The sequence below is a fragment of the Mycetomoellerius zeteki genome, unplaced genomic scaffold (assembly GCF_001594055.1).
Source record: "Mycetomoellerius zeteki isolate Tzet28-1 unplaced genomic scaffold, Tzet1.0 scaffold164, whole genome shotgun sequence".
NCBI lineage: Eukaryota > Metazoa > Arthropoda > Insecta > Hymenoptera > Formicidae > Mycetomoellerius > Mycetomoellerius zeteki.
The window spans coordinates 15726-27938 of NW_017256594.1; the positions used below are offsets into that span (position 1 = coordinate 15726).

The following is a 12213-nucleotide window of genomic DNA, read 5'->3' on the forward strand; positions in this document are numbered from 1 at the left end:
CCACGAGGTGCTAACAATCGCAAAGATTAGCAAAATGTCGCTGACCACTTGCAGGAAAATTTTCTACTAAGCACTTTAATTATCAGCACATGAAGTGTACGTGCACATGAATAACGATAAGATAAAAAAGAAAAATAAAAATAGTATGACGCAAATTGAAGTCTAAAGTTAGAGTTGAAATTCAGAGCATATTCGCCATGTGATCTAAATACAAACATCATAAACAATTTTCTTCTTATTGAAATGGAAGAAGTACTTGCTCAACCAATAATTCTCAGACCGTAGAACTCATTCAGAAATTTAAATGTTGACTGATTATTTGATTTTATAAAGCAGAATTTGTCCGCACAAAATTAAATACTACTTTTCTACAATACTATCTATTTGTAAAAAATGCGTAGGATATCATAAGTTTTTAAGCAATTGTTATATAATTTATGACTACCTATTTATTGCATTCATATGAATGTATCTACGCGCGCGTAGATTTAAATATGGCATCGGTTTCCCATTTTTTATCACGTGATTGACTTTAGTTCACTATTTGTGGATTCACTACGATGGCGCTAAAAATTGCCTCCTAATAAGTCACTAGATTAACAAAGTACCGCGATAAGAAAAATTGAAGTGACGTATCTTTGGAGCCAAAATGGCTGCAGTTTGCGGTACTTTGTTAATCTAGTGACTTTATCTTCTAATAGAAACACTCTAGGGCGTGTTCAGGGGATGGATTGTGGAATTTTGAAATGAGGTGAAAATTACAAGTGATCAAAGTTACTAAATATTGACCAATTAAATTATGAATATTCTAGTGAATTTGCTCATTTTTATAATTTTCTCCTCAATTGAAGATACACAATCATTTCGAGATACACAATCGATTGAAGATCGATTCAATTGAAGATACACATTCGTTTCGACTCAATTGAAGATACACATTCATTTCGAGATACACAATCGATCCCCAGGGAGTCGAATGTGTATCTCGAAGTGAAGTAAAAATTATAAAAATAAGCAATTTACTAGAATATTCATAATTTAATTGGTCAATATCTAGTGAATTTGTTTACTTTTATAATTTTCATCTCATATCAAGATACACAATTGATTCCCAGATTCCCACTCGAGTGTTCCTCAGGGCTGTGTTCAGGAATTACGCCTAGATAACTCTAGGGTATATTTTTTCTATAATATACGTAACGTAACCTATAGCTTAGAGTTATCTGGGCGTAATTCTTGAACGCAGCCCAGGGGATCGATTCTGTATCTTGAAACGAGGTGAAAATTACAAAAGTGAGCAAATTTACTAAAATACTGATAATTTCATTGGTCAACACCTAGTAAATTTGGTCACTTTTGTCATTTTCACCTTGTTTGAAGATACAGAGTCGACCCCCAGATGTAGAGAGACTCAAAGAGAGAGAGTGGCAAACTGCATCACGTGAATGCCCGCGTCCAATCAGGCCGGGGGTCTCGTGACCAGTTTCCTCCAATCTCTTCTATGCCAATGGAGCTTTGATATCTGTGTCCAATCAGAGGAGACGGGTCACGTGATGCAATTTGCCGCTCTCTCCCTTTGAGGCTCTCTAATCAGGCTGTGTTCGGAAACGTCACTCGGATGCCTCCGATGCCTCGGATTCGTCATCTGTCCTTCTTTAACATCAAATGTTAAAGACTAACCAATAAGAGAACACAAAACGCCATTAATCCAACCCAGGTTGGTGCAAACCCGACCGGGCCGAAAACGCTATTATATTGGATGTTTTTCATTTGATGACACAAGTTGACACAAGTATCGTTCTATCTTTGTCATTCTGAATGTCAAAAAGAATAGAACGACGCTTGTGTCGACTTGTCATCAAATGGAAAGCACCCATTAAAACAGCATAGAACAGATTAGACAAACAAGAATAGGGTAAATTTTCATAAATGAAGCAATAAGAAAGAGATAAAAAATTTCAATGATCAACATGACGGATCATGTTATTAGATAAATTTGAAATGCATTGATGAAAAATGGATGAGGAGGTAAATTTAAAGGTACATTCACATGCAAGTGTCAAGCAGCGGAAATAGCAACCAATCAGCTGGGCGATACGGACAGTGGTGTAAAAAAACCTTTTTTATGCCATTGTGTAAAAATCGCCTCGTTGATTGATTGCTGTTTCCACTGGGCTGCGTTCAGGAATTACGCCCAGATAACTCTAAGCTGTAGGTTACGTTACGTATATTATAGCAAAAATGCACCCTAGAGTTATCTAGGCGTAATTTCTGAACTCTGCTTGATGCTTGACGCTTGCATGTGAATGCACCTTTACACCTACACCCGGTTTCTACCAATCAGTGCTCGGTGATAAAGCGCCGTTGTCTGCATGAAAATCCAGCCTTAATCATAATTGTCGATCTAATGGAATATGCCAATCAGATGCAAGAAATCACTGAGCGCTTAGGCTGGATTTCGGGAGCTATCAGCGCTATTTGTGTCATGCTATCCTTGTTTCACGTTTATTGGACGAAGAAGATAGAATGACACAAATAGCGCTAATAGCGTCCTCCCGAACGCAGCCTTAATGAGCAGGTGTAGTAAATGTTCAGTGGAATAGTTCATTGTAATCTTTGCACTTAAGTTTGAAATAAGTGTAACTGAAGAAACTGAAAATAAACGGAAGATTTGAAAATTATTGTAAATATATTATTTGACTCAAAACTAAAGTAGTACATTCTGAATTAATAAAATGTAACTATGTAGAATAATGTTTATATATGAATATAATAAAAACAATTAATTCATTAAGTAATTAAAATCTTTAGTATTTTATTGACATAGATAAAATCATCAATCTCTTATTGTTCGATCCATAGAAAGAAAAATTAAAATAAAGAATTCTGCCGTCAAAAATTTGCTCATAATAAAAAATTCTATCGATTGAATTAACTACTTAATTTGCTGAGTTATCTAATTTTTTTAAATAGAATTATATAAAAAACACATAATTTCACCAATATCAACTCCACAATTTTTGGCGAAAATGGAGAGAACAGGTTAAATTTGGCTATTCAGGTTCATTTGGACAAGATATGTCGCGCATGCGAATCCTCAACATTTCAGAAACGTCCAGCCCGCCATTCTGTCGTCCCATTTACCCCCTCCTTCTCCTCGTGACTTAGTTCAACTTGGTTACCATTCCGAGTCCCAGCCAGTTCGTGTTTGTTGCCCGTGAAGGATGCCTTCTGCCAACCCCAAACTAGAAAAACAGGCCTCTACGGAGACCGTGGATCCGTTACGCCAAGCGATCGTCGTATTCGAGCATAAGATACGAAATCTCGAGAAGCGTAAGGTAAATGCGACGTCGCGGCCGTCCAGGTCGTAATTACAGACAAAAGTCTATCTGTCAGTCGTCGTGGCTTTCTCGCCGCGGTCCGCCATGATCCTACGATATGCCATGTGCTCGCGCCTCGATTTTTCAAGGGTACGTGCAACGTGTGCCAAAGCCGTTATGTCCACATAGCGCCGGATCGAGCATCAATCCGCAATCCTCTACAATGCGCGGTCTAACAAATACTTGGTATTTCGAGCTTCCGGACACACCAACTTATCGTCGCCAACCTCATATCATGGCGGTGTACGGTCTACGTGTACACGAAACTTTTCTTTATGCACGACGCGCTTTTTAACGCCCTCGGCGGGACGCGACGCTGGCACGTACCCGACAATAATGTCCGCCGACGATTTTATTTACATTGGAATCTCGCTGCTCTACAGGGAGTTCCAGCGATCGACGTTCGGCGTTTCCCGGTTCCCAGTTTGATCGCGGCAAATGACGCTGCTTTGTCGCGCGTTTCGTCATGCTTTCGTGGAATATTTCTAAATGTTTAATCTCTTAGATTAAAAACGAGAGCATAAACTTTGGTGTTGTCTAAACTTTCGCTGTATCTTACATTATGTTCTAACTGATTTATAACCATGCTTTGTTTTCGATGTAAACAAAATGGATCTTTTTTTATTCCTGCACTAGACTGCACTGGAATTTTCTTTCTTGCTTCAGCTAAATCAAATGTATACGTGTTTCATCGTCTTTCACTTTAAGTTCCAAAAATGTATATTAGTTTAGCTACAGAAAACAGATCTTATCTAAATATAATGCTTATTTTACAATTTGTAGTATTGAATGTAACTAATTATCTTGCTTTTTTCCTTTCTCTCTTTTTCTATCCTTTTTCTTTCTTTTTCTTTCTCTCTCAAAAGGAATCAAACGGGTCTACAAATGTATTGTTTAAATTTAGGGGAGGCTCGAATCTTATAGAGATTTGCAGAAAAATGGAAGAGAATTAAATTCTGATCAAAAGATAGCGGTGGCAAAGTATGATGAGGTGCGTCAAACGCTGGACATTACACGGGAATTGAATAAGCAAATCGTTAATATTGCCAATGATGCGGTTAAACAGCAGAAGAAATTGGCACGGAAAGAGGCTGTTGAGCGTATGCAACAAGACATTGCAAAAGTATAATTTGAAATAAAATTATTACATGTTTTTAAATATATTATACAAGATGTAATTTTAAGAAAATATGATCTCGGTTGTAGGTAAAGGAAGTGCTACTTGCTCAGCATGTCCTGACAAGCATAAACACTGATTCTGTTAGAGACGACTTCTTTCATGGAAAGAACGGGGCTATAAAACTGATGGAGGAGGAATTCAAGTATCTAGACAATTTATATAATGAGATAGTGATAAAGCATCAGCGTGAAGAAGGTGATCTGACATTTGTTCAGCAAGCACAAAAAGTGGCGGAGCATTATGTTGCGATTGTGGATGGAAAGCAACGTGAAGTTATTGGCACTACTTACAATAAATTGAAAGAAATAATTGCGAAAATCAATCAGTGCGGCTATTTTGATCAAGTTCACGAATGTTTGGAGGCAACACCAATCGAAGAGGTATTGAATCAGAATATTTAATCTATAATCTGATATATATATATATGTGTGTGTAATATATATAATCTGATCGATTTATATTTGTATAGATTACTGAAACAGTGGCAGAGATCAAGATTACTAATGCACAGACAGCTCAAGAACAGGTCAACGAAGAATACAGCAACGGCAATGACAGGCACATTCCACCGGAATCCATGATACCTATTCCAAATTTTCCAGTTCAAGTTACTACACTTCCTGTTGTTTCTGGTGCTGCTCCAGTTTCGGGACCCATACCGGTTGTACCACAACCAATGCCACCTCACCCAGCTGCACCAGTCGACACCCCGTATTATACGAATGCCACTACTTTTGTTCCTCAACCACAACAACAGCAACAGCAAGCTCAGCAATCTCAGCAGCAACCTCCACCAGCGCCTCGTATCAATGACGTTATAGGCACGCCTAACTTCTTTTTCTTGCAGGAATCTGAACTTGATTCAGATGTTACGTCGCAAACACCCATCGTATCACACATTCCTCCCACAGTTAATGCGCCTATTCCTTCGCAAACCTTCACAAATCAGAACTTTGCAAATGCACCTGTGGGCGTACCTCAACAGGTCATATACCAGCACCAACCGCCGCAGGACATATCGCACATTCCTGGTTTCGCGAATCCTAATCCACCACCGCCGATTCCGATGCCACCTTCTCATCAGCAGCCAAATATGCAATATAGCCCTCAACATCCCACTAGTTTTCAGCCTCAACAGCCACAACAGCAACAAAATACCGCACAATTACCGCAGCAAGGTCAAATGCAAAACTTCAACGAGCAGACGCATCAGCAAGAAGCTCAAGCATCCACAGAGGTAACATTTTTGGCCTAATTGATTAATAAATTATATACGTTGTTGAGTTTCATTGTAACACACGGATTCTTCCAGGAAAAGATTGAGAATGGTCAAAACGAAATTCCTGATCCATCATTGGAACAACAAAATGAATCAATCGATTGGTGTCAGATGACCGAGACCAATGATTGGAATCAGTCTGATCAACAGCAACAATCTGTCCAAGATTGCCAGCAAGCGTCACAGCAAACTTCTCAGCAGACTTGGGTACCTGATCAACGTGGTGGGTACAGAGGAAGAGGTGGCAGAAGAGGGACTACTAATAACTATAATAGCAGAGGCAGGGGAAATTACCAACAAAATGGACGTGCAGGGCAAGGTAAAAAAATATTTTAAATCAAACAGATTAAATTATTTTTTATAATTTTTTCCATAAAACATTCTTCCATTATTTCTAGAATAAATCTTTCAATTTTCAGAAGGTTAAAATATACGGCATTAATTTTTTTTCCAGGCACGTATTATCGTAATGATGGTAACTACCAAAACGGATATCAGCAGCGTGCCTGGGGCAACAATGAAGGGAATAATGGATATAATTCTGGCTTCAAGCGTGGCAGTGGCGGCGGATCAAGAGGTACACGCAACGACCGCGTTAATCGCGGACAATTCCGAGGACAAAGGGGAAGCAATCGTGGATACGCACCACGCGGCAAGCCTCATACGCAATAAAGAAGAAAAAAGAACGCTGTATCTGGCGTAAATGCACAGTAAAACACACTATAAGATGCTCTGCGATTACGATTCAACTGTCTATTTATGAAAAAGCTTAAGTCGAAACAATGCATTTGCAATGAAATGAAACTTCAATGTAGTGGATACCGTGCAGTATTGCATGCTTAAGAATACACAATATAGTAACTTTGATATTAAAGAGATTGATTAAGTGGATTAGGTGGGACGTTAGCTTTTGTAGTACAGATTTAACTGTATTACATGTTTTTTATCTATTGCATATTCACATGTGTATCAAGTAACATTGAGAAGATAAAGTTTATTGATTACATGAAAAACGTAACTTGCATCTGATGTGTGTCGTACAAAGGTAAGTATGACATGAAAAAAAATTTGAAAAATCTTGCGCTGGCATTTGCGGGTACTTGCGGCTTAGGACATTTCTTAAATATGACATTGAACAAATAAAATATTACATATGAATTTGGTGTTTGTAATTATGAGGAGAAGATTAATATTAATAAAAAAATGCAGAGATAACATTGTGATATATGAAAGAAAATCAACCAAATTCAGAAGTGTGAACCTACCGTGCAAGTATTATTATATTATGACAGAAGGCAGGTTTCACAGGGCAACAACAGCTAATTAACAAAGATTAGAAAAATAATTTTATTATAAAAAATACAAAAAAAAACGAGAACTCAATACAAACATTTCATGTAAAGACTCAAGAACGTATTTAAAAATAATGTTAAGATGATTATAAGTGTATAATAGGCACGACCATCTCTTTGTCTTGCGTCATTTAAAAAAGAATTTTAGATACCAGAAAAAAGAGGATATATTGAGCCATGCCTTCTATTATTAACGATATTTCTGACATTGAATTTGAAATATAAACTAAAATTTATCGAGAAACCAGTAATTTAGGAGCTGTAAATGATTCGCGATATATAAAATTTATAAAAAACGTATTTTTTTTCATGTAAAGATATATCGTGATAATGCTTTAATTTGTTATCGCTCCTTCTCCTGTTTTTTCTGGGTGATTCCAAAATTCTTCTCGATGACCGCGCTCACACAGCTATGGCTAAACGAAAGAGATTGCGGTGCAATGTCTTCGTTTACGATGTAACGCATGATTACCTGATTTTTTTTTCTATTACGAAAAGTAAAGAAACATGATTATTTTTAAAATGGAAAAAACGATTAGTGTGTGAGACTTTAGCATATAAGTCGAGTTTATTGTACAATTATTAAATAGACCCAGAAGACGTGAGAAGAGAGAAAGAAAAGAGAGCGAGAAAGAGAGAGAGAGAGAGAGAAAAAGAATATGTTTCTTATATGCGCCGCCGATAAGCCACGTACCACACCGATGAAACGTACTGTTTATTGTATTTCGTTTGTACATTTGTGTTTAATCACTATCCACTCAACCTCCCTTATCTCGATTACGTTAAACTATCCTATCAATATACCTGTGTATCTTCCAAATAAAAATCTAATTCATCGCACTAATCTGTCTATTTATTTCGAAATTAATTGCGATTGATCTATTTCACTTGTAATAAAATTTCACTGATATTTTATTAATGTTTTTTATAATTATTTAAATTTTATAGCTAAAATGTTTTTGTATATAATTATTGTAATTTTTTATAATTATTTTTATAATTATATCTATTGATATTTTATTGCTGTTATGTTTATTTAACGTTTATATATTATTATGTTTACTATTATTTGACATTACGTTATTATGATATAATATATGATATAAATTAATATTGTTTTTATAAAAATGCGTTTATCATATTTCAAACATAAGATTTTGAATTTAGAATCACAATACTATCTACATTTTTAATTTACACGTATTGAATTCTAATAATGTTATTTGTAGATTCTGTAGAAAAAAAATGCGTGTGTTAAGTATTTATCTTACACTTATCGGATTCATCTCGGATGTACTTTGTTATTATGTTAACAGCATGTGCATTTACATATATCAGGTATATATCTACAGCTGGTCATGCACATAGATGATTCGTGTTGTGTACACTTGTATAATGCGACTTGTGCATTTGGCACAAGGTTGCAGATAGCATGCACAATGCATATATAAAAATTTATACACGTAACGTTATGTGTGATCAACATAAATTGAAAAATATTGTGAACTATTCTGATAACTTCGACCAAAATATAGTTTCTGTATAACGGCTGTATACAGTCTACAAGTTAAACTTAATTGTGTAAGTTAACCTTAGTTTCAGTTTACTGCTAATTCATCTCATAATTTTTTTCTAAATAAGAGTTTTCCAATTGATAACGAAAATTTAAGTACAAAATGCTGCTACAAAGATTATATCGTATTACAAACAGAATTCTTCAAAGAGCTGTTTTATATAAAAATATTCATCCAATATGTAAGGTAAATACAAAATATAAAATATAATAGTATTAGTAACACTAACTTAATTAAATATTAATAAATTAAAGATTATTTTTTCTAGTGGGAAAACAACATGCAAATTATTAGAAAGTTAACAATAATGTCACCATTTACTGTAATGGGAATATGGGGATTTGTAAAAAGCAACAGTGAAGATAAAACACAAATTGCAACAAAAGAACTTCTTGCTAAAGCAGATACGCTTTTCGATCAGGGAGACTATAAAAATATATATAATCTTCTCTCAAACTATAAGGTAATTATATTTTCTAATTTATATAACGCATTTACATTTTCACTTATTTACACAATTATAATGTATATGTCTCGTAAGCAACTTACATATAACTGTAATATGTCTTTTATATTATATAGGATAGTAAGGATGTTGAAATCTTATGGCGTTTAAGTAGAGCCATTTATAAAATGTCTGAAATGGCCAGTGATGTTGAAGCACAAAAGTTAATTTATGAGGGATATGATTTGTTATGTAAGGCTTTTGATATTCAAGAAAATCACTACGCCTTGCATAAATGGATATCTATATTTCTTAATAAGAAAAGTATTTTGGAAGGTACAAAGGCACATATAAAGGAATCGTATAATATCAAAAAACATATGCTGGTAAGATATTTGACAAATAATTACTTCAATTACGGATATTACTTTACAATAAATGAGATATTATATCAAATGAGATATTATAAATAATGAAAATGAAAATGATCTCACAAATCATCACTGTGATCTTAAATTATTATTATTATTATTATTATTTATTCTAGAGAGCGTTAGAGTTAAACCCTAGTGATGCAACGTTACTTTACATGCTTGGAAACTGGTGCTACGAGGTTTCAAATCTGACATGGTATCAACGAAAAATAGCATCTGTCGTATTTGGAGAACCACCAACTTCGACCTTTGAGGAAGCGTTGATGTATCATGAGGCTGCTGAAAAAACTGATCCAAATTTCTACAGTCACAATTTACTAATGCTAGGAAGAACATATTTGAAATTGAATCGTAAGGAAGACGCGATAAAATATTTAAAAAAAACTGCTGAATTTCCTGCAAAGAATGATGAAGATCAACAAGCAAAACAAGAAGCACAAAAAATATTAAACAGTATTTCACAATAGTACACGCAGAGGAAAATATTAAACTGCATTTTTTTATGCTAGGGGGAATTATTTGGATATTTTTAACGTTCTTATTGTTTAAAAAATAAATTTATTGTTACGATGCTAGAATGATACCATGACTATACCATGACTATAATTATATGTATATGTAGTTAATATATTTATTATATATATGTTATATATACGAATTTATATAAATAGATATTTACATGTGTATATTTTATATATTTTTTACTTATTTACTATTGTTAAACACAGGGACCATAGTAAGATTTATACATATTTATGAGAAGTTAATAAATATTATGGAATAATGATTATATCAATGATATTTGTTCTATGCGATAATTAATTAGTTATAAGTTAAAGAAATTGCTTGCGAAGATACGAAGATACATAGAACAATTTTCGTTGTTTTGAAATTAAAATATATTTTTCAAATTTAATATAAACATGATATGCCAAGATAAAATATTCAAGAAATAAGATCTTATCTTCGTCTTAATCAGAAAATAATTTACATTATTTAATTTAGCATTTTTATTTTTTTTCAGTTTTTATATTTTGAGAGCATTAAAACTGTATAATTTTAATAAATAAAAAAAAAGAATAAAATTGTTTCGCGAAATCGTTTTGATTTATTAAAATTACGGTTTTTATTGATTAAAATTACCGTTTGATTAATTAATTAATCTTGATTTATTAATTAAAAATTACTCTTCCCGTAAGAATATTAGAAGACATAAAAAATTAATTAATAATAATAAATACGTTTTTTTCTTAAAATGGATATCAATTTTATTTTTTAATTACGCACATTAATTTTTCATAATTTTAACAATTCCTTTTAGAACAAAAACTCGAGTAATCGTTCAAAATTTTATTTTAAAAAAGCACTAAAATTAATTTATATGTGAAATTTATTTATATTGTATAAATATTTTACATTATATGCATTTTAATGATAATTCATATTTTTTTACAAACGCTCTCAAGCGAATATAATTACTATCTTAGGCGGCACATAAAAAGCGAATTCATAAAACAATTCGTACTTATGCGATAATAATCCGTTCGAAATATAAGGAACGAAATATTCGGTGTAGATTAATTGTATAAGTAAATTGGCAACGAACGGCGGTTTGCGCTCGGCGTTCCATTTGTTTATATCGCGCGCCACCCCGCGCGCCATGTTTACGAGGAAGGTCGCCGCGTCATCATTTCCGTCGCGCCATCCGAGCCGGAAGTAAAGTTACTAAAACTGGCAAGCAGCCGAACGAGTCGTTCCGCGCGTACTGCGTAGTATATACCTTAGAACACATATTACTGGAAGAAGAATTGCCTATGCCGGCCCATATATCGAAGTGAAGCCAACATCTGTGCGAGAGAGAAAGGTAGAGAGATCCTAATGTTCGCAACGCGCATGCGCAGCACCACGCAGCACCGTCGTCTAGCAGCGTCCGTTTTTGTCGTACAAATTTTTCAAGCCTGTCGATTCGGTATAGGACAAAGAGGTCCGAGATCCTCTCTGTCTTGCAGCCAATTAACACTCTTGAAAAATCTGTCGTACGACAAAAAACGGACGCATGTAATGTTGGCCTTACACATCTGTATAATGTACGAATGTGTAAAGGTAAATTTTCACGAGCTGCTTAAACAAAATGCTTAAACAGGCTATTTCAGCGACAAAAAGGATCACATGGTCAAAATTGACGAATATCAAGCGTTCATTTTAATCACGTGATCCTTTTTGTCGCTGAAACAGCCGGTTTGAACAGCTCCTGAAAATTTACCTTAAGAAACACTAAACTAACTGTACAATTCACACAGACTACGTTTACACGGCTTGATTTACGCCGAAGTTATAACATCGATGTTAGGAAACTGGCCAATCACAGTCATTCCATTCTTCTGAGAAGTAGCTATGGTTGGCCAGTTTCATAACATCGAACCGTGCTTGCTTTCTAGCAAGGACTTAGGCTGCGTTCCACTTAACGCTCGCAACGTTCGCGAGCATCGTTTGTCCTTGTTTAACATTTGATAAACGATAAGGATGAAATGATTCCACGAGCGTTGTGAGCGTTAAGTGGAACGCAGCC

At 34.6% G+C, this 12213-nt stretch overlaps 2 protein-coding genes across 2 annotated transcripts; both read left to right on the plus strand.

Moving 5' to 3' along the window:
* Positions 1-3190: 3190 nt before the first annotated feature.
* On the plus strand, positions 3191-7890 carry Capr (caprin family member). The gene is made up of 6 exons (XM_018445755.1): positions 3191-3338; positions 4285-4503; positions 4587-4940; positions 5030-5797; positions 5873-6158; positions 6294-7890. The coding sequence occupies exons 1-6, from the start codon at positions 3225-3227 to the stop codon at positions 6509-6511; spliced, it is 1959 nt and encodes a 652-aa protein (XP_018301257.1). The 5' UTR covers positions 3191-3224; the 3' UTR covers positions 6512-7890.
* Positions 7891-8640: 750 nt separating this feature from the next.
* On the plus strand, positions 8641-10153 carry LOC108721223 (regulator of microtubule dynamics protein 1). The gene is made up of 4 exons (XM_018445639.1): positions 8641-8951; positions 9034-9228; positions 9348-9596; positions 9758-10153. The coding sequence occupies exons 1-4, from the start codon at positions 8868-8870 to the stop codon at positions 10109-10111; spliced, it is 882 nt and encodes a 293-aa protein (XP_018301141.1). The 5' UTR covers positions 8641-8867; the 3' UTR covers positions 10112-10153.
* Positions 10154-12213: the final 2060 nt, after the last annotated feature.